The 20,620-nt window shown below is 63.2% G+C and overlaps 2 protein-coding genes and 1 non-coding gene across 4 annotated transcripts; 2 read left to right on the top strand and 1 right to left on the bottom strand.

Moving 5' to 3' along the window:
• Positions 1 to 345: 345 nt before the first annotated feature.
• R3HDM4 (R3H domain containing 4) lies at positions 346 to 7,905 on the top strand. Of its 2 annotated transcripts, XM_075444237.1 has the most exons (8): positions 350 to 503; positions 1,916 to 2,070; positions 2,228 to 2,346; positions 3,874 to 3,997; positions 4,477 to 4,562; positions 5,766 to 5,851; positions 6,199 to 6,254; positions 6,657 to 6,860. In XM_075444237.1, the coding sequence occupies exons 1-8, from the start codon at positions 460 to 462 to the stop codon at positions 6,758 to 6,760; spliced, it is 774 nt and encodes a 257-aa protein (XP_075300352.1). In that variant the 5' UTR covers positions 350 to 459; the 3' UTR covers positions 6,761 to 6,860. The 2 variants fall into 2 exon arrangements, with proteins under 2 accessions (XP_075300351.1, XP_075300352.1); XM_075444236.1 differs by lacking the exon at positions 4,477 to 4,562 and having other exon boundaries at positions 346 to 503; positions 6,657 to 7,905.
• Positions 7,906 to 8,017: 112 nt separating this feature from the next.
• Positions 8,018 to 8,124, bottom strand: LOC142364616 (U6 spliceosomal RNA). The gene has a single exon (XR_012766312.1). It is a non-coding gene; the product is annotated as a U6 spliceosomal RNA (small nuclear RNA).
• Positions 8,125 to 8,461: 337 nt separating this feature from the next.
• Positions 8,462 to 18,590, top strand: MED16 (mediator complex subunit 16). The gene is made up of 14 exons (XM_009932295.2): positions 8,462 to 9,017; positions 9,408 to 9,515; positions 9,719 to 9,888; positions 10,714 to 11,145; positions 12,524 to 12,629; positions 13,284 to 13,439; positions 13,750 to 13,961; positions 14,227 to 14,433; positions 14,868 to 15,078; positions 15,290 to 15,423; positions 15,609 to 15,801; positions 16,054 to 16,270; positions 16,676 to 16,759; positions 17,859 to 18,590. Exons 1-14 carry the CDS (start codon positions 8,882 to 8,884, stop codon positions 17,983 to 17,985), a joined length of 2,493 nt encoding a protein of 830 aa, XP_009930597.1. The 5' UTR covers positions 8,462 to 8,881; the 3' UTR covers positions 17,986 to 18,590.
• The last annotated feature ends 2,030 nt before the right edge of the window (positions 18,591 to 20,620 follow it).

Consider the following 20,620-nt stretch of genomic DNA (forward strand, 5'->3'; position numbering starts at 1 on the left):
GGCCCGGCGCCGCCCCGCCCTGCGCCGCCATTGGTCCGCCTCGCCCGCCGCACCCCGCCCCGCGCCGCCGTTGGCCCACTGCGCCCCCGGCGCCCCGCCCCGCCTCCCCATTGGCCCGTGGCCGCCGCCGCATGCAAATGCAGCGCGCGGCGGGGGCCACAGGGGCAGGCCGGGAGCGCGGCCGCAGCGCCGCCTGGCGGCCAGGAGGGGCAGCGCAGCCGGGCAGGCCGCGGCCCCTTTAAGAGCCCCGCGGCGGCGGGGGGAAATTTAAAGGGGCCGCGGCCGCCGGGCTCCGCCAGCCGCCGAGTCCCGGTACTCACCCCCCCCAATGACCCCCCCGTGATCCACCCCGCGGCACCCCGGGGCGGGACTCTCTGTGGCCCCGCCCCCACATAGGACGCCACTTCCTGCGGGCGGCGCAGGCCCCGGTGCCGCGGGCCGGGCTGGGCCGAGCGGGCCATGGTGGTGCTGCGGAGCGGTGCGGGCCCGGAGGAGCCCTACCCGTGAGTGCGGGGCGGGGGGGGGGGGTGTCACCGCGAAGGTCACGGCGGGGGTCACCGGGCCCGGAGAGGCGATGCGGCCTTGGCGGGGGGGAACCGAGCCTGGCTGCAACCCCTAGGCCGGGGCCTTGCCGGGGGGGGAGAAGCGGGCGGGGAGGCCCGCTCAGGCCCCGGGCCGGTGGGCTGCGGTGGGGCAGCACAACCCCTCTGCCCGGCTCCTGGGGACGGCGGTGCCAGCGCCTGTTGAGGTGCCGGGTGTCCCTTGAGCCCTGAGGCACTGGCAAGGAGGGGACACAGTGGGGACAGCCGTGCCTGGCCCCGGGGAAGCGTCGAGGCCGTGGTGTGGCCGTGGCAGGGAGGACGGCGGGCAGCCGCGCTGGGGGGGTTTGCTTCGGTGGTGTTGGTTTCCTCGCCCACCTTCTGCTGCGCCGGAGGAAACCCGCACAAACCAGAGGGGAAGCTGCGCTGCGGAGACCTGAGCAAGCGGGCAAAGAACGAGCGAAGGGATCGTGAAACTTCCTGCCTCGGGCAGAGTTCTGGTGAACTTTGAAACCAAAGTGGTTGCGTTCAGTGCCCAGGGAGCCTCTTGCTCATCGCTCGGTTTAATTTTCACACAAAATCAGCTGAGCTACGGCCGCTCCTGCATTACACCTGCGCCCTGGCCAGAGAGCTGTTACTGCCGAAGCCCTCTGGGCACAGCCGGCAGCGGCGCCGTCTTTCTCCCGGGGGCCGTAGCTTTACAGCAGCGAAGGCTCCTGCTGCTGGGGCCGGCAGACTCGCAGCCATTGCCCGCTCCGGGTGGTGCCAGGGCAGCCGGTGCCTGCTCCCACCTCGTGCCGTGCCAGCTGCGTCCCCGGAGCCTGGAGAACCAGCGAAACCAGGCCTGGCTGGGGTGTGGGGTGGTGGGGGCAGCGGCGTAATGGTCCGGAGGGAAGAGCCGGCCCAGCCGTCGTTGTGTGGCCGGGGCCGGTGTCACCACTGCCGGCAGTGACGGGGCGACGGGGCCGGCTGCCAATGGCTGCGGGGGCCGCATGGCGGGATGGGGCCGGTGGCACGCTGCTGCCGGGCGACGGCAAACACGGCACACGGTGCCTGGCTGCACCTCGGGTCCCTCCCCGGCCTCCGCCGCCGCAGGAATGAATCCCTTGCGTGCTGGTGGAGTTAATTACCCAGATCGTCTGGCTGCTGACGCGCGGCTGCTTCGGAGGGGCCAAGTCCAAGAGCAAGCCGTGGTTCAGCAGCGTAGCGTGCTGTGAGCGGAGGGGCGCAGGGCCCCACGAGGAGGGTGTGCTGCCTCCCCCGTCGTCGTCCCCGCCGTGGGCTCTCACCATGCAGCTCCTCCTCCTCGCGCTGCTGTGGCTGCCCCAGGCGTGGGGGTCTCGGGGGGCTCAGTCCCTTCTGCTGTGTCGCTGCAGGAGGATCGAGGACTGCCTGCCCGCGCTGGAGGACTCCCCGTCCAAGAGGTTCTCCCCCTCCAAGCGAAAGCAGTATTACATCAACAAGGCCATCCGCAACTCGGACCTCATCCCCAGGGCCAAGGGGCGCAAAAGCCTGCAGAGGCTGGAGAACAGTAAGGCTCCAGGGCAGGGCCTGGGCGCGGGCTCTTCCCCAGGGCGGGCGGTCGCTGCCCTCAGCCCTCTGTGCGTGGCAGGCGGGGGGGGCTGGGGCGCAGGGCCTCTCTGAGGGTGCTGCCCCCCCTCTCAGGAGCTTTGCTTTTTCCCCCCTAGCTCGCTACCTGATGACGCTTCTGGAGCGAGACGAGTGTGGGAGTGACGAGGGAGAGCTCGCCCACTCCGCCACCCCGAGCATCTTCACCGAGGCCTGTAACAACGAGACCTACGTGGAGGTAGGTGCAGCCCCCCGCCTGCTCGGGGCTCGCCGGGGCAGCCCTGGCACGGTGCTGCGGCTCTGGCAGTGCGTGGTGTCCGTACGCCGTTCCTCCGACCCGCGGAGCCCGCTGCCTCCCCAGCCTGAGCTGCTGTGCCCGAGCTCCGGCCCGGAGTCGGAGTCAGGGCTGGCATCTGTGCACCCAGTGCCCGGCTGCTGCCGCGTGCGCTGGGGGGAGATCGGGTCCCGGGGCCCCCGGTCCTGCAGCCCATGGGGTGGGGATCTCCCGGCAGATCCGCTGGCGGAGGATCCGCACAAGCGTGTGGTGCCGGGGCCGGGCCCTGCTCAGCCTGGCCAGGCCAGCTTAGCGGCGGCTGCTGCTGCCCCAGCAGTGCCCGCAGCGCTGCCGAGCGCCGCGACCTGCAGCCTTGTGCCGTGGAGCTGGGCGAGCGCCGGCGCTTCCTCCGAAACAGGCCCCTGGCCAAACCCCGCTGTTGCTTCACGCTGCCCGGCCGCGTTGCGGTACCGGCTCCGTAACCCGGCGTTTTGAAGCTTGGCGTCTCTCCTGTTCGGGGCTCGGGCAGCCGAGCAACCTGCGTGGTCTGTGCAGAGCTACTGGAGAGAGTCCAGCGGAGGGCTACGAGGATGAGGAGGGGACTGGAACATCTCCCCTACGAGGAGAGGCTGAGGGAGCTGGGCTTGTTCAGCCTGAAGAAGAGAAGGCTGCGAGGGGACCTAATAAATGCTTATAAATATCTGAAGGGTGGGTGTCAGGAGGATGGGGCCAAGCTCTTTTCAGTGGTGCCCAGTGACAGGACAAGGGGCAATGGGCACAAACTGAGGCACAGGAAGTTCCGTCTGAACATGAGGAAGAACTTCTTCCCTCTGAGGGTGACGGAGCCCTGGCCCAGGCTGCCCAGGGAGGTTGTGGAGTCTCCTTCTCTGGAGATATTCAAGACCCGCCTGGACAAGGTCCTGTGCAGCCTGCTGTAGGTGACCCTGCTTGGGCAGGAGGGTTGGACTACAACCACAGAGGTCCCTTCCAACCCCTACCATTCTGTGATTCTGTGATTCTGAGCTCCTCTCGCTCGTTCCAGCCGGGCGTAGGAAGCCGGGCGTAGACCCGAGTCTGAGGCTGGGTTGCCCAGGCGGGCTGTTGTGTTGATGCTTGGACTCCCAGTAACCGTTAAAAATCCACCTTTGCGTGTCGGCTCTGAGTGTGAAATCTGCACCTCGTCCCAAAGCAGCTGTTACAAGCTGCGATGGACGCTCAGGAGCTGGAGAGACAGCGAGAGAGGTTGGCATTGCTGGCGTCCGTCGTGGTCTGCCGCTGTGCTGGCTGGGGTGGCCTCGCAGCTGCCGAGCTCTGCCCAGCGCCGTCCCTCCCCCTCTGTGAGCCGCTCTTCCTGCGGCTCCTGGGCCATCCCTGGGGATGGGTGGGTGAGAGGAGGCTCACGGGTGCCAGGTGGGGCTCGGAGGGTGGCTGTGCACCGCGGGGTGATCCCCGGAGACCTCTGCAGCGGGGCCCGGCGGCTTGTCTTGCCAGATCTGGAACGACTTCATGAACCGGTCAGGAGAAGAGCAGGAGCGGGTGCTGCTCTACCTGGAGGAGGAGGCCCGGAAGAAGCACAAGAGGAAGCTGCCCGTCAAGAGCGAAGAGAAGTGGAAAGGTGCTGGGAGGGGACGCTGGGCGGGGAGAGCCTCTCCCTTTCCTCCCTTGCGTGTGTTTTGGGAAGGGTGCTCTTCCCCGAGGGCTCCATCCCACTCCCTGCGCCATCCACCCGTGACGGGGCCGGGGGATGACAGCCAGAGCTGACCCCCCGGGTGCTGTGGCGGGGGGCTGTGCCCAGCAGACCCCCCACGGACCCAGGAGGGTTGCTGGGAGTCGGGAGCGGCTGGGGCAGCAGGCACAGCAGCCATCCCCCGATTGCAAACCCCCAAATCTCAGCCCCCTCCGAACGCTCCTTGAGTGGGGAGGGCGTTGCTGGTCTGGGGGGACTTCGTGCAGACCCAGGAGCGAAGGCGGTGGCCGGCTGGGGCCCTCGGGGTGCCGGGGGACGCTGGGCTCCTTCCGAGAGGTGCTGCTGTGCGGGTGCTGGGGGTGCGAGCCACGTCCCAGTCCCTTGTGTCTTCTCTCCGCCGGCTCCAGAGCACCCTGCCTACACGCCCAAGGAGTGCTTCCAGCGCATCAGCCGCCGCCTGCGCTCCACGCTGAAGCGGGGCCGGATCCCCATGGTGAGCGGGGGGCTGGGGGGCGGCGGGGCTGGGGCACGCAGGGCTCCGGCTGCCAGCACCCCACGCGCAGCAGCGTGCGGAGCCGTGTCCCCAGGGCTGTCCCCTGACCTGGCGTGGTCACCGAGCCGGGCGAGTGCCAGATTTCAGAGGAGCTCCTGGGAAACACACTCCAGTTCGCGTGTGACCTCTGCAGTGGGGGCTGGCTGCAAACAGCCGTTCAGCTGCCTGCGCAGACGGGTTTTCCTGGCTCAGTTCGGATTTTTCTGGTGTTTACAGGACACCTTTGCATGGTTGTTTCCCAATCTCTGCTCGAGGAGCAGCAGGCAGCAGGGGAAACCCAGCGTGTTGGCCCGGAGGGGCAGCAGTGGAGCCTTCGGGGTCTTCAGAATGGCCCACATGAGGCTATTTGGGAAAACTCAAGTGTGGTTTGAAAGGGCTCGAAGTGCATAAACCGCTGAGCAGACGGCAAAGCCTGGGTGGAGAGGCAAGCGTGGGCTCGTGCCGCCTGCCCAGCCGCTTGCCCCCCGGGGTGCCGGGCTCCCTGCTCCCTCTGCTCAGTGGTGCTGCTTCCTGCTCTGTTTGTTTTCCTTGCTCTAATTAGAGCTTCTAAAAGCAGCCTCTGCTCTTCCTGCCCGCTGGCTTCTGCTCAGTTTGTTCTCAAATGAGACTGGCTTCTGCTGCTCGTCTCCGGGGTCACGGTGCTCCGGAGAGCTGCACCGAGCTGAGCTGTGCCTGTCGGGAGGAGAGCAGGCGCGAGGCGTTCCTGGCTGCCGCCACTCCGAGCGTGGGGGACGGTGCCAGCGCTTGGCACACGCAGTACGGAGTTGGCAGGGGACGGATTCTTCCCCACCACGGGCGCTGGAGAGGAGCGTTGTCTCCTTGGCTTGTGCCTTCCCGCCGACTCTCCTGGCGGTGACGTGCCTGGCAGCCGCTCCTCGGCAGTCGGAGGCCGCGCCGTGCCGGGGCTGTGCGGACGCAGCAGGGGAAGCGCCCGTGGCTCTGCCTGACCCTGTCCGGGGCGGCAGCTCCTCGAAGGCGAGACGTGGGCGCTGCGAGGGGCGCGGAGCTGTACGGGGTAGGGGGCTTTGCCCACGTTGGGGTCCCCTCGCCTGGCTGCTCGCTCTGCCCCATTGCGGCAGGGTCTGAGCAGGGTCCGGGCACCGCTGCCCTCTCCTCGCTCATGGCCCTGGCTTCTCCTTGCAGGGGACGCTGGAGGGGCTGGAGGAGGAGCTGCTGGCCTTTTTCTCCGTCACCCCTCGCTCCGTCTACACCGCGCTGATGGACAACAGGTATTTCCCCCCTCCTTGGGCTCCACAGGTGTCGGCGCTCCCCAGGGAGCGGGGCCCGGGGTCCTGAGCCACGTCCAGCCCGCATGCGGGGGTTCCCAGCTCGCCATGGCCGCTCCGGCTGCACTCCCCACACCCAGCACTGCCCCAGCTGCAGAGGGGCTCTGGCAGCAAAGGAGAGCCCTCAGCCTCCCCTGCGGACCCCCGAGGAAGGGCTGCACTGGGGGATCCCTGCGCGGGGGCCTGGGGCACTGTGTCGCGGGGCTGCGGGGGGAGCCAGGGCAGGGCAGCTCTCGGGAGACGCTGGCCCGAGACGCGTCAGCTCTGACCCCGTTCCCCATCTGCCCCAGCTTCGAGCGGCTCCTGCTCCATGCGCTCTGCCAGTACCTGGACCTCGTCTCTGCCAGTAAGAGCCTGATGTTGGTTTGTTTGTGTTTGGTTTTGTTTTTCCCTTCATCACTATCTCTCCTCTCCAGCTCAGCCTCTTCCTCCTCCCGGCCCCACCTTGCGCTGCGGCCCACAGATAACCCCGCTCTCCTGCCGCCGCCGCCCGCAGCTCCCTCGGGAGCCTCGGCTGTGGTCACACCGCTTCGCTGGTGTTGGTGCTGGGTGGGCAGCATCGGCCGCGGCCGGGGAACCCAGCAGCCGGGGCGGTGGCCAGGCCCGGCTCTGCCCGGGGCTGTCTCGCTCACCGCAGTGCTGCCATTTCTCCCCTTGCTCCGGGCTCTGGGTGTCCCGAAGCAGGAGGCTGCTCACGGGGCTGGGAACCCGCGTCTGGGGCGCGCTGACGGCTCCCTCTCGCCCCCAGGTTCGGACATCGAAGGGAAACGTCAGACGAAAGTGAGCAACAAGCACCGCGTCTTCCTGCCCCCCGAGCTGCTGCTCTCAGACTACCTGGGGCAGATGAGCTGATACCCCGCGGGACGCCCTGCCCCTGCTTGGTGCGCCGAAGGCTGCCTTCAGCTGCCTCTGGCCTCTCCCAGCCCCGCTGTCCCTCGGTCCGGCCCGCTGCCCGCCTCTCCCCTCGCCCGAGCGGGGCACGGTGCGGACCAGCCCCCTCCTCGTCCCCTCTCCTCAAGAGCAGATGCGTGGCGGTGCGGAGCCGGGGGCTGACGGCTGCGCCCGGCCGCCTCGCAGGCCCCGCGTCACCGCGCTGCAGGCGCAAGGCGTGGGCGAAGTGGGTGCCTCTCTGTCGTGCTCGCCCTGTTCCCTGGGTTGCCGTGCTGCTTCCCGGCCCGAGCTGCTCTCCCAGGAACTCTGTGTGTGTCTATTTATAGCCCATATTTTAAAAATAATGGGGCTGGGCCAAACCCACCTCTGGCGCTGACGCTGGTGGGGTGATTGTGGGCCAGATTTTTCTGCGGTGAACCAGCTCGTGGCGGCTGCTGAGCAAACGCTGAGCGAGCGGAAGCGCCTCGGGGCCCGCGCGCTCCCCGGCTGTGCCCAGCGCCCGCAGCTCCGCGCCCGCCGTGGCGTATCTCATGGGGGGCTCAGCTCCCCAGGCCCAGCCCCCCCGGTGCTCTCGCCCGCTGGCGTGTGGGCAGTGCCCTGGGCCCTGCCTCCTGTGCTGGCCCGCGGCGTCGGACCTGCCTGGCCCACGGCACGTGGGCTGTTTTTAAATGTAATATAGCCTGTGTTTTTAAACGTGTGTATATATGTGTGTGTGTGTGTGTGCTGGAGGAGCGCAGCTGGGCCCCGCGCTCTGGCTGCTTGGGGGCGGACGGGGCCGTCGGTGGGTCTCCCCGCATCCCTGGCGCATGTTGGGGGCTGCTCGCAGGGGTTCTGCGGGGAGAGGGTCCCTGCGCTGGCCTGGGCCGGGACCGCTGGAGGTGCTGGCCCCCACTCTGGGGCTTCATCCCGGCCTGTTGCGGCGGCAGCCCCTGCCCTGGCCGCCTGCCCGGGGGCCTCTGCTGCTTGCTCTGGCTCTGGGCTCCTGCGGCCCCGAAGGCAGCACCGCCGGGACCCCCGGGGCAGGGGAGCCCCCAGCCTGTCCTCATGCTGCGGCAGCTTGTGTGACTGGGGTAGGGCGGTGTTCAGGAACAATAAAGCACTGTGCTCCCAGGCTGCGGCTGTGTCTCTGCGTGGGGAGGGGGCTCGGGGGGCCGGGGGTCGCGGTGCGTTGGGAGAGAGTAAAAAGGGAGCCGTAGAAGGGGGTTGCGGGCGGGTCCCAAAAATATGGAACGCTTCACGAATTTGCGTGTCATCCTTGCGCAGGGGCCATGCTAATCTTCTCTGTATCGTTCCAATTTTAGTATATGTGCTGCCGAAGCGAGCACGAATTAGGGAGCTCCCGCGGCGGTATTTAAGGTTCCGAAATGCAGCCACAGTCTGCGTAGGGTGACCGCGCTCTCCTGCGTGCCTGAAGGCGTTGTGAGCCCCCTGTAAACCCCCCCCACCTGGAACTCCCCGCTTCGCTTCTGCTTCCCCGGAACCCCCCGAATCTTCGGGTTACCCCTGCTGCCGCCGCCCCGGGGGGCTCTGGGTAGGCGCCCATGTAAATTACAGCCGCTGGCTAGCGCCCCCTCCAGCGCGGGGCTGTCCGCAGCGGTGCCTGAGCGCGCGGGGAGGGGCTCGGAGCAGGCGCGCGGCGGGCAGCCCGCGGGGGCGGGGTCCTCGCGCGCGGCGGGAGGCTGCGCGCGCCGGTGAGAGGGGTCTTCGCTGCCCCCGCGTGACCCGGGCCGGGGGGGGCCGGTACCGGCACCGGGACCCCGCGGGTAGCCCCCGGCACCCCCTCCCCCGCGGGCTCCCCCCGCCGCGCCCCCGCAGCAGGCCCGGTTATTCCACCCTGGGAGGGGCAGGGCAGGCCGCGCTCCCGCCAGGCCTTCCCCCGGTGCGGGGCCCGTCCTCGTCGCCCCCCCCCCCCCCCCGCATCGGGCCTGGGGTCCCCGCTCGCCCCTCGGCAGCCGGGGCTGCTGCCCCTTCCCCGCCCGGCTGCCGGAGTCGCCGGGCCCGTGAGCGGGGCCTCGGCCGCTGCTCGCTCCCGGGGCCTGGCGGGCGCCTTCCCCCGCGCTGCGGGGCCCCGGGGCCGCCGCCATGGACTTGGCCTACGTCTGCGAGTGGGAGAGGAAGCCGAAGAGCAACCACTGCCCCTCGATCCCCTTGGTCTGCGCCTGGTCCTGCCGCAACCTCATCGCCTTCACCACCGACCTGCGGAACGAGGAGGAGAAGGGTACGGGGGTTACCGGGGGGGTACGGGGAGCTGGGGGTGGGCTGCGCGCTCCGCGGACCCAGCCGCGCCGGGCGGCCGGTGCTCTGCTTCGGCCCTGACCTCTCCCTTCCGCAGCCGGCGATGCAGGAACCTCCTGCTCCTGCTTCTCCTTCCACCCCTCAGACCTAGCGGGGGTTTGGCTGGTGCGGGAGGGCTCCCGCTCCGCCGAGCCGGGGCAGGCGCTGTGTCGGCGGCCGCTGCCTCGCCTGCGTTGCCCAGCACAGTTGTTATCCCTCCCAAAACTGCGTGATGGAAAACGCCTTCTGCCTTTCCCTGGGTCAGCCGAGGCTCTGTGGGTTTGGAAGCGGCGGCTGGTGGCGAGGGACGGTGCTTCACCGCTCTCTCGTGCAGATCTCACCCACATGGTGCACATCATCGACACGGAGCATCCCTGGGACGTCTATTCCGTCAACTCTGGCCATGCTGAAGTCATCACCTGTCTGGAGTGGGATCAGTCGGGTGAGTGTGGATCCCTGCTCGTTGCCCCTCTGCCCCGTGCGTCTCCCGCAACGATGGTGCGCGATTTGGCGGGGAGAGGGAGTTCATCCATCGCATTGCAGCCATGGGTTGGTTGTCTCCATTTGAGCTCACTGGGGTGGTTTGATTTCTCGGCTGATTTTTCGGCTGAGCCCCACGGTGTTTACGAGGCGCCGCTGTCGCAGGCTCCAGGCTGCTCTCGGCAGACGCGGACGGCCACATCAAGTGCTGGAGCATGACCGACCACTTGGCCAACAGCTGGGAGAACACAGTGGGCAGCATGGTGGAAGGGGACCCGGTTGTGGCCCTGTCCTGGCTGCACAACGGCGTGAAGCTGGCTCTGCACGTGGAAAAGGTTTGTCCCAGCTCTGCAGGGAATCCGGTCAGGAAGGCTGGCTCGGGTCGTTAGCAAAAGGCCTGGGAAACCCCTGTCTGTTTGTCTCTGCTCGGGCTTCCTCTGTGGCCTTGGGTGAGTCGAGCAGGGGAATTTTTCCAGTCAACAAGAAAAAACAGGTTTATAGTTCCTGCAGAATTTCAGCAGGGGTTGGATCCCGTGTTTCTCTTGGCGCTTTAAACGCGTCGTCCTTAGTCTCTGTGCTTCAATTTCCTTGGCTATGAAATGGAGATAAAAGCGTTTTTTTTGCCTACTGGTAGTGTTTCAGAAGAGGTTCTGAGGTTTGATCCAGGGATTGGGGAATGGGAGCCGTATGGACATGGAGATAAGCTGTTTGTTCAGAAACGCATCTAGTTCTGTCAGACTCAAAAAGAGCAAGTCTGCCAAGGAGAAGTTACCTACTTACATGTTTTAAACATTGACTCTTACGGTGTCCCACGGAGAGAAGCCTTTCGCTCTCTGCGGTGCTGGAGGCCCGCGGCACAGGGACGGAGAGGGCTGTGCAGCGGGTTGGGGTCGGAGCTGGGTCTGCCCACAGAGAGGGAGACGAGGGGTCGGTCTCTGAGGCTCAGTCCCCACCCGTGAGGTCAGAGCTCAGCGCCTGGGGCGCTCCGAGGGCTGTGCTGAGGGCTTGGTGCTCGGGCACGGGGCGAAGGGGCCTCTCCCAGGTCACGCAGCTGCGCGGTGGGGTGAGGTCGGTGCCCAGACCCAGCTGAGCTCCGCAGGCGGGAGCGTGCCGCGGCGGCCGGGTGCAAACGTCTTTGTGCTGTTGATCTTCCTTCACAGTCTGGAGCGTCCAACTTCGGTGAGAAGTTCTCCAGGGTCAAGTTCTCTCCGTCGCTGACGCTGTTTGGTGGGAAGCCCATGGAGGGCTGGATTGCGGTGACCATCAGTGGGCTGGTGACGGTCTCTCTCCTCAAGCCCAACGGGCAGGTGCTGACGTCCACGGAGAGCCTGTGCCGCCTCCGCTGCCGCGTCGCCTTGGCGGACGTTGCCTTCACTGGTGGGGGGAACATCGTGGTGGCCACGTCGGACGGCAGCAGCACCTCCCCCGTCCAGTTCTACAAGGTCTGCGTCAGCGTGGTGAATGAGAAGTGCAAAATCGACACTGAAATCCTGCCTTCCCTCTTCATGCGCTGCACCACCGACCCTGCCCGCAAAGACAAATACCCGGCAATCACTCACCTGAAATTCCTTGCTCGGGACATGTCGGAGCAGGTGAGTGTCTGCTGTAAAGCTGGTAGGAGTTCAATGAAAAGCAAGGAAATCGCTGTCTGCCCCGTGCTGGCTTCCCCACGTGGCTCTACAGGTGAATGATCGTGTCCTGCAATGCCCTCTGCGTTTCTGGTTGCTGCTGGTTGAGAGAGTTCAGCGGAGGGCTACGAGGATGGTGAGGAGACTGGAGCATCTCCCCTACGAGGAGAGGTTGAGGGAACTGGGCTTGTTCAGCCTGGAGAAGAGAAGGCTGCGAGGGGACCTTATAAATGCCTACAAATATCTGAAGGGTGGGTGTCAGGAGGATGGGGCCAAGCTCTTTTCAGTGGTGCCCAGTGACAGGACAAGGGGCAGTGGGCACAAACTGAGGCACAGGAAGTTCCGTCTGAACATGAGGAAGAACTTCTTCCCTCTGAGGGTGACAGAGCCCTGGCCCAGGCTGCCCAGGGAGGTTGTGGAGTCTCCTTCTCTGGAGATATTCCAGACCCGCCTGGACAAGGTCCTGTGCAGCCTGCTGTAGGTGACCCTGCTTCTGCAGGGGGGTTGGACTAGATGACCCACAGAGGTCCCTTCCAACCCCTACTATTCTGTGATTCTGTGATTCTGTTTCTGGAAGTGCTGTTAGTTCAGCTTTGCTGCCAAGCAGGCTGCAGCTCAGAGGTCTAGGGGTGAAATGGCTGAGCCCTCCAGGTCATGGAAAGGCAGCCTGGAAAGCCCCATCCTTCATTAGCCTGATTATGCTTTGCTTTATTTATTTTCTGGCCCTGGTGGTTAGGGGAGCTCTGCCTGGCTGTCTGGGAGGTTCTAGCATGCGAAGTCTTCATCTTTTAGGTCTCAGCTTCAAAGCAGCCGCTCTCTGGAGCACTTAGAGCTCTTGAGGTGCGTGACTTAATTTAGTAGCTTAACTCTGTTTGCCAGGGGATGGACAGCACGATTCTGGAAAGCCAAGTGATTCAGGGAAGCCTGAGCTCTCTTCCTCTCCTCTGGTTGGGACAGAGCGCCTGGCTGGAGAACACAGCGTCGGCTGTGGCTGCAGAGCTGGTTCAGTTCCTGCCCTTCCTGTACGTTTAGGTTACGATGTATGTGCGTGACATCAGCGGGTCACCGGCTTGCGAGGGCCGAGATCGTTGGTGGCGTGGAGAGGCGCAGGCTGCGACAGCACACGGCAGAGTTCTGCCTCGCCTCTGGCTGGAACCTAGGGACCTCGCTGTTACGTCTTGCTGACACAATCCTCTGCTTTCCGCTGGTGGAATGTAAACTCCTCGGGAGAAGGAGCCTCCGAACGGAGGGGAGAGGGAGAGGCAGAAAACGCGACGGGCTGGGGTCTTCGCCTGTGCTAAAGCTTGTGCGTGTGGTTGCAGTTTGGGTCTCTGTTTTGCAGGTGTTGCTTTGTGCTTCCAACCAAAACAGCAGCATCGTGGAGTGCTGGTCTCTGCGGAAAGAGGGCCTGCCGGTCAACAATATCTTCCAGCAAATCTCCCCTGTGGGTGAGTTTCCGCACCGGATGCTCTCAAAATAGGAGCACGGTCTGAGCGAAAATGCACGACGGGTTCTCAAATCCATTATCGCGTACGTGGGATTATCCAGAATCCCGTATTTATTTCTCAGGGGCTCTCAGTCACACGCTCTGTTCCTTCTGTTTGCATCTGAGGCAACAAATTGCTGGTTTCCAGGAAGTGGTTTAATTGTTACTTTCACTCAATAAAAGACATTTTCTGCGTTACGCTGTGCAAGCGCTCTTCCCGCTGAGAACCGAGCGAGCCGAGCCTTCCAAAGGAGAGAGATCGTGCAGCAGAGCTAGTTTCATCAAGCTATCCGCTCTGCGTGTTTTTTCCACCTGATTTCAGATGTAACAGAATCAAATCTATGCCGTTTGTTCCAGTGAAATGTAAAGGATTATTGTACATTAGGATTTTTTTTAATCACCACCAGCAGAGCCTTCCATCAAAAGAGATTTAGCAAAACAAATCGTTGCTTGCACAGTTACTGAGATCAGAGAAAAAAACAGGGAAATAAACTGCTCTGGCAGAGCGAACAAACAGTGCTTGATCTCTAATCCTGCTTCGTTGGGGAGTGGGGGGGGAGGTATTTTCTGGTCCCTTTGGGGAGAGATGTCTCACTTATTTCCTTACTTTTCCAAGTGGGCGACAAGCAACCCATGATACTGAAATGGCGGATTCTTTCTGCCACCAACGACTTGGACCGGGTGTCGGCGGTGGCTCTCCCGAAGCTGCCGATCTCCCTGACCAACACCGATCTGAAGGTGGCAAATGACACCAAATTCTTCCCTGGGTTGGGTAAGGAGTTTCTGTTGTCTTTCTGCTAAAGATGTTGCTCTTTACTGAAACTTTACGTTCTTCACCTTCTGAATGCTGATAGGGAGCCTTCCAAAGACGTGGTATCTTCCTATTTCATTTCCATGGGAAGAGGCCTGTCTCTGGGGAATGCTGACCTGGCCTCGGGATCCGAACGTGCCTGTGAGCCCACAGCCCTTTGGGTGCCGTCTTCTTGCCTCCTGGGCTTTCAGTGGCGGCGGCTTCTCTGGGCGAGGTCTGGGCAATGCCAGGACGAGTGGCTCGCTCAGCCTTGGCTGTCTTCTCTCCCCAGGTCTGGCGCTGGCTTTTCACGACGGCAGTGTCCACATTGTTCATCGCCTGTCCTTGCAAATGATGGCCGTCTTCTACGGCTCTTCCTCCCAGCGCCCCGTGGACGAGCAGACTATCAAAAGGCAGCGAACTGCTGGTCCCCTGGTTTACTTCAAAGCCATGCAGCTCTCCTGGACATCGCTGGCCTTGGCTGGCATTGATAGTCATGGGAAGGTATCGGGCTCTCTTATGGGGGAGTGGGGGAGTTGTTCTCGTCCAGGCTCTCTCTAAGAGGCGATGGATCACTCAGAAGAATGCTGAGAATGTTACTGCCAGCTGTTTGATCCGTGTTAAACAAGAAGGGGTGTATCCTGTTACGGCAGGAGTTGTATCCTTGGGTCAGGAAGGAGCTGCAGTTGGCCCTGTCTGGTCTGACAGCTCTGCAGAATGTTTTCGTTGCAGTTCTTGACACGGATTTTCCTTTGCCTCCTCCCGTCAGCTGAGCATGCTTCGAATCTCCCCCTCCATGGGCCACGTGCTGGACATGAACATGTCCCTCCGTCACTTGCTGTTCCTGCTGGAGTATTGCATGGTGACTGGCTACGACTGGTGGGACATCCTGCTCCACGTCCAACCCAACATGGTCCAGAACCTGGTGGAGAAGCTGCACGAAGAGTATATGCGCCAGAATGCGGCCCTGCAGCAGGTCAGCGGGAGCGGCAGCTCCGTGGCTTACTGCGGAGCGCGGGCACGTGGAGGGCTCTCGGTGACTGGGAGGAGGGAGGAGGAATCGCCAGTGCTCGGCAGACGGACGGCTCTGACTGCCCGGCTGTGCTGTCTGCGAGTGCTCTCCTGGAGCAGCGTCTGAGGTGTGAAGAGCCTCTGTTTAAGCAGGCTTCGTTTTCGCTAACACTCATGGGTCTCTGCCTGTTGGAAAGTTCTGGTGAGATGGTGAAGTCTATTTCTGGCAGAGATTCTGGGGAGAGCAGCACTGCTTGTGCATGCACAGAACAGCATTCACTGTTCCTGTCATTCATGTGGCAGAAACGGAGAGCAGAGAATAAAGCAGCTTGCTTTAATGAGCTTACTCTAATTCTGCCCTTACTTCTGCGTTGTTCCTGGTGTCTCTCTGTCAATCAGGTCCTCTCCACGCGCATCGTTGCCATGAAGGCATCTCTCTGCAAGCTCTCCTCCAGCACAATCGCCCGTGTGTGTGACTACCATGCGAAGCTGTTCCTGATCGCCATCAGCTGCACCTTGAAGTCGCTGCTGCGCCCACACTTCCTCAACACCCCGGACAAGAGTCCCGGGGACCGACTCACCGAGATCTGCTCCAAGATCACGGATATAGGTAGCGATTGCTCGTAACATCTGGCGCTGCGTTCCGAGTGTTTTGTGTCAGATCGTTCCCCTTGTAGGTTCGATACGAAGCGTCGTGGCCTCATAGTAACTCCCTGGGTTTGAGGAGGAGGAGGGTGACCTCTCTTGGCACCACAGGGACAGGGGATGAAGTGTGGATCCGTTTTCTTCCTGAGCCAGGAGATGACTTGCTTCCGTTTCAGACATTGACAAGGTGATGATTAACCTGAAGACAGAAGAATTTGTCCTGGAGATGACGACGTTGCAGTCCCTGCAGCAGCTCATCCAGTGGGTGGGAGATTTTGTGCTCTATCTGCTGGCCAGCCTTCCTAACCAGGTGAGAGCCGCGGCCCCGGGACCGGAGCGGGAGGAGCAGGAGCCCTGTGTGCAGTGTGGGGCAGCTTTAGCCAAGTAACGCACGGCCCCGGTGTTCCTGTCGAAACAGGCGCTTGGGAGCGGAGTGTGGGAACAGCGGGAATGGAAAGCGGTGGTCCCAGTGTGGGCTGTTTCTCCCCTCGGCAGGGCTCCCCGGCACGGCCTGGGCACAGCTTTCTGCGGGACGGAGCGTCCCTGGGCATGTTCAGGGAGCTGATGGTGGTGATCCGCATCTGGGGGCTGCTGAAGCCGAGCTGCCTCCCGGTCTACACGGCAACCTCCGACACCCAGGACAGCATGTCCCTCCTCTTCAGGCTCCTAACGAAGCTCTGGCTGTGCTGTAAGTGTTTGCCAGTTCCCCCGAACAAAAGAGCCCTGCCTTAATGCGGATTGTGCCTGAAAGGAGTAATTGCAGGGAGTAACTTCTGAGTGGGTCTGCAGTGTTAGAAAGGGCAAGTACAGCTGCCGGGTTTATTGTTTTCTGTGCTGTGTTGGCGGGTGGAGGAGGAAGCTGCACGCAGTTCTCTCGATCTCTGAATGAGAAACACAAAGATCATGCTGGTTCTCTTTCTCTGCTCTATTTTCCATGCAGGTCGTGAGGAAAATCACATCACGGAGCCAGATGATACCCTGATAGACGAGTGTTGCCTCCTGCCCAGCCAGCTGCTCATTCCCAATATTGACTGGTTGCCCATCAACGATGGCATTATCAGCAAGCTGCAGAACAAACAGCTTGTCCGGCTGCAGTTCGGGAAGGCTCCTGGGCTCGTCGGTCACACGGTCTCCTCCCAGTTTGACGCCTTTGTCAGGTACAGAGACCTGAAACACAGAGGTGGGCTGGGGAGGAGGGGTGTCGGGAGGCGCTGGGACCTCTTTCCAACTCCGAGAGGTCAGCGTCTCTGGGACGCCCGTGGTTTTTGGCTCATCCGCTTGCTGGTCTGACCCGAGGGCAGTTTGTCCTCTCTGCCTGAATTCATGTCTTGACTTGCAGTGGGCTGGGAATGGAAAGTGTTGAAAAGAGCTGGCAAATGGAGGGAGGGGGGAATGCTGGTTGTGATGGGATTCGTGTCAGCGTGGCCTTGAGTCCCCTGGCGCTCGATGGGCAAGGTCATCAAAGCCTGTGTCGTGTCGGCCGCTGAACTGCAGCCCACTCTCCTGGAAACAGCAGTTCGAAAGCGATGTTCTAGAGAAGTTCCCATGCTTCTTCCTACCAGGGCACCTGGACAGCCCAAAATTGATCATTTGAGGCGGCTTCACTTAGGAGCGTACCCGACAGAGGAGTGCAAGTCGTGCACCAGGTGAGCGATGCCGGCGTCATCCCTTCAGTGCCGAGGAGGCCCTGGCAGAAACTCGGGCTGTTCTCCTTGCCGTTCGGAAGCGCTGTCCCTCTCCATTTCCCACCCTGGCTGGGATCCCAGTAACGCTCCATCAGTTGTGTCTGCAGCAGAAATTCTGCTGCTTTACTAAGGCTTCTGGTGCATGGCACTACCCCTTGCACTGGAAGAAAGCAGCTGGGGTTGCGTTTAAGGCGTCCCCAGTCTGGGAGACCGAGATCCTGACAGTGCTTGTGCAGAGCAGCGTCGCTGCCCGGAGATGGCTGCTGCTGCTGCATCGCTGCAGGCAGCTGCTAGATTGAAAATCTGACGACTTCGCGCAGCGCAAAGTCACCCCAGCTCTGCTGTGAGAGAATTCGCTGCGCTGGTCGTTGCCAGGGACTGAGCTACGTCTCGCCGAAGGGCTGGACGGCGCCTCGTGGAACATACGATATCGCTTCAGCAGAAGGAGCTGAGCGCAGCCAGCTGCACAGGTGGATGCAGACCAGGATTTGGCCCATGGGTGTCTGTGTTAGTGGTAACAGATCCCCAGCTTGTTCTGCAGGTCTGGCCCTCACATAAACCTGCCGGTGTTCCTGGAGAGGAGCTGCTGAGGGGAAATGAGCACGGTATCCATGGTGCCATTTTTGGGTCATCTTTCAAGCTAGGCCTGCGTTTGAAATCCCTTTGTGCTGTCCTCTTCATCCACCCTCACAAAAGAGCCTGGATTTCAAAATAATGGTGCAGGGAGCAAACATCCATCTAATCATGTGATTGAATTAGCTTTAATTATTGGTTTTAATAGAAAGTCTCTGTAGCAGATCATTTTTAAATGATGACTGTCTGCTGTTTCATGTACAAATAGCAGCTGGGGCTGTTGTCTTGAAGACAGCCTCCTGTTCCAAGAGAACTTCTCCTCATTCAGGGGAATTGCTCGCGTGGTTTCAGCTGGGGTTCGCTGCTCGCAGACATCACCTGCAAACGACAAAAGCCGGGTTCCCCCTCCGCTGCCCTGCGTGACCCGTGCAGACACCCCAGCCGCGCCGGGCTCTGCCCTGGGCTGCAGCTCTCCCTTTCGTTCCAGGTGCGGCTGCGTGACGATGCTGAAATCGCCCAACAAAGTCACCGCGGTCAAACAGTGGGAGCAGCGCTGGATCAAAAACTGCTTGTGCGGGGGGCTGTGGAGGAGGATGCCCCTCAGCTACTCCTGAGCTCCCCTCCGGTGGGGCAGGGGGGCTGCTCGCAGCCGCCTGCCGTGGGGCGTTTGGGACAGGGAAGGGCAGATCTCCTCCGGAGCTGGCGGGAAGCGTCGTCCCGGTGCTGCCGGTGGCAAGGGGCGAGCAGCTGCCCGCAGCGCTGCTGCCTTTCCTGCGCTGATCGTTCTGCTGGAAAACAGAGGGGAGGGAGCTCTTCCGCTCGGGCAGGGAAGAGCCAGAAGGGAAGGGCAGAGGCTGGGGGCCGGGGGGTAACCCCGGTGTCTTTGTGTCTCGGGGCTGGGCTGGCGGGGCGGCCGGACCCCGGCGTCAGGCCGTGCGTGGGCAGGGTGGTGACAAAGTCCTCGGTGAAAGGGGAGCAAAGAGCTGGTGCCTCGCGTTCGTCCTCTGCTGCGGGCGGCTGGGGAAGCGCAGCGGGGGCTGGCTGCTCCCCGTTCCCTGCGCTGCGCCGTCCCTCGGGCAGACCCTCGCACCTCGCTGCCTTCGGACGTTTGTCCCCTCCGGAGGAGCAGGCACGCGAGCCTTGCTGCCTGGAGCAAACCCCTGTTTGGCTCTCCCTGAACCAGCAGCTCTTCTGTAAATAAAAGTTCCCTTAATTTTGTACAGAATGTTTGGTTTGTTTTCAAAACTTCAGTGGTCTTTCGTGAGTTGGCGCACGAACAGAAGCGAAGCAGGAAAGCTCTGTTAATTGCAGCTCTCATCGGAAAGGAGCTGCCGTCGTTTGCAGAATTGGAAGGGGAAATGAGTGTTTTCAGGCTGCTGCCAGGTTATTACGGACACAAGAAGAGAAAATATCAGGGCGCTGGGATTGCTGTCAGCCTCCCGCTTAGCTCCTTCCGCGTGGTTGAGGAAGAGCGTTCGTGCTTTGCAGCTCTGCCGCTCCCACGCTCGGGCAGAAATCGCAGCAACCTCCTGCCCTCGGGTGCCGGCGTTTGCTCCCTGGGCCCTCCGACCCGCTGGAAGGGGCAAGGTTCACCTGCGGGACGTGGCCGCCCTTCCCCGGCGACGTTCGGCGGAGTGACCCGGGCTCGGTGTGCGCTTGCCCCGCTCCCTGCGGCCCTTGGGTGCTCGGGGTGGGCTGTGAAGTGCGTGGGGAGCCCCCGAGCCCCCGCCTGAACCGTGTGCCTTGGCGAAGCGGAGCTGCTTGGAGCCGAGCTGTGGCTTGGCCGAATTCCTGCCCCGCCAGACAGCTTCTGGGGGTCCCCAGAGACCGTTTAAGGGAGAGAACGAGCCAGTTTTTACATCTTCCTTTCCGTCTGGAACTGCGTTTTCATTTATTAGTGAAAAACTGAGCTGATGGCAAAGAGCTCATCTCTCAGCTCCGTTTAATGCATTGCTGTATGGAGCTGGTCTCTGCCGTGCTATTCTGCTGGTAATTAAGGAAAATCAGATGGCTAATTAGGAAACTACAACTTCTTCTGAAGGCTCTTTTCCCCTGTAAGTAAAACTGTAATCAGCCTGGGCCCCCGTTAACCTCCTTTTTCTCGGCGAACAGGTTCGGGGTTACTCAGTGTTTCCGTGCTGCTGCTCGGGGTCTGCACGGAGGTGGGCGCGCGCGGCCGCTCTGTGGAGGATGGACGCTCGCTCCCCCGCTGCGCCTCGGCCCGAGGGACCCCCGTGCTGGGGAGCAGCCCCCGCGGCACCGGCCGAGCCTGCTCCGTGCTCAGCAAGGGCGCAAGGCCGGCCTCAGAGCCCAGCACCGCCGTCTCCCCCTCCGTCCCTGACGCCAGGCCGCCTGCCCGCTCCTCGCCCTCCCGCCGTGTCCATCGCTCCTCGTCCCGCTGCCCCGGGACGGGGACGTTGGAAGGGTCTCGCGGTTCCCTGCCACGACGCTGCTGCCCCGCTCAGCCCCTCCGTGCCTGCGCCCTGGCCCTGCTCCCTCTCAGGGCTGGGGGTCCCCATCTGCGGGAGGGGAAGGGGCTGCTCGGGGCCAAGCTCCCGCGCTGGCCCCAGCGCGATGGGGGATGCAGGACCAGGACGGGGGTCCTGCCGGGTGCTGGGCTGCAGCAGGGGGACAGGGGCTCTGCCTCACCCCGGCCCCTCCGGAGAGCGAGCCAAGAGCTGGGTGCCTGGTCCAGCGCCCTTTGCCAGCCCGTGGCTCCCGGGACAGGCACCAAGGGTCACAGCACGGATCCTGCCCGGCCCCCTTGCCCCCCTCCCGTGCATCGGCCATTTCCAGGCTGCTGTGACGGATCCCGGCACAACGAACCCCAACGGAGCTCCGGGCCCGCGGCCGTGCCGCAGGACACGTCCCCTGCGTCCCCCACGCGCCCGGGGCTGCTGGGCTGGGGTGCTGGGCTGCAGGGTATGGGGATGGGAGTGGGGGGTGCCGGGGGAGTGGCAGGGTCCCCACGCCCCTCGAGGAGAGCCTGCAGCGGGGCAGAGCTGGGGCTGAGCGCCCGCAGGGGCACGGTTGGGGTCTCGGCATGCGGCCAAGGCAGAGGAGGGGACGTGGTCATGGAGGGGAGGACAGGGGTGAGAGCGAGTGGGGGGGAAGAGTGGGGGGTGCTGGCCACGTGGTTCCCATGGGCTCAGCCTCAGCATCCCCCTCCTCATGTCCAGCCCCTCCCAGTGCTGCCCACCCTCCCCCCGGGCAGGGGGCTCCCACGCAGACCCCCCCAGCCCCAGCAGC

Source organism: Opisthocomus hoazin, chromosome 27 (genome assembly GCF_030867145.1).
Source record: "Opisthocomus hoazin isolate bOpiHoa1 chromosome 27, bOpiHoa1.hap1, whole genome shotgun sequence".
Lineage (NCBI taxonomy): Eukaryota > Metazoa > Chordata > Aves > Opisthocomiformes > Opisthocomidae > Opisthocomus > Opisthocomus hoazin.

Bases quoted from the DNA above. Each gene is read 5' to 3' on its own strand.
- R3HDM4 (XM_075444236.1), top strand. From the start codon at position 460: ATGGTGGTGCTGCGGAGCGGTGCGGGCCCGGAGGAGCCCTACCC. The intron at 2,071-2,227 runs GTAAGGCTCCAG...TTTCCCCCCTAG, and splicing joins CCTGCAGAGGCTGGAGAACA to CTCGCTACCTGATGACGCTT. The intron at 3,998-5,765 runs GTGCTGGGAGGG...TTCTCCTTGCAG, and splicing joins GAGCGAAGAGAAGTGGAAAG to GGGACGCTGGAGGGGCTGGA.
- MED16 (XM_009932295.2), top strand. From the start codon at position 8,882: ATGGACTTGGCCTACGTCTGCGAGTGGGAGAGGAAGCCGAAGAGCAAC. The intron at 13,440-13,749 runs GTAAGGAGTTTC...TTCTCTCCCCAG, and splicing joins CAAATTCTTCCCTGGGTTGG to GTCTGGCGCTGGCTTTTCAC. The intron at 14,434-14,867 runs GTCAGCGGGAGC...TCTGTCAATCAG, and splicing joins AGAATGCGGCCCTGCAGCAG to GTCCTCTCCACGCGCATCGT.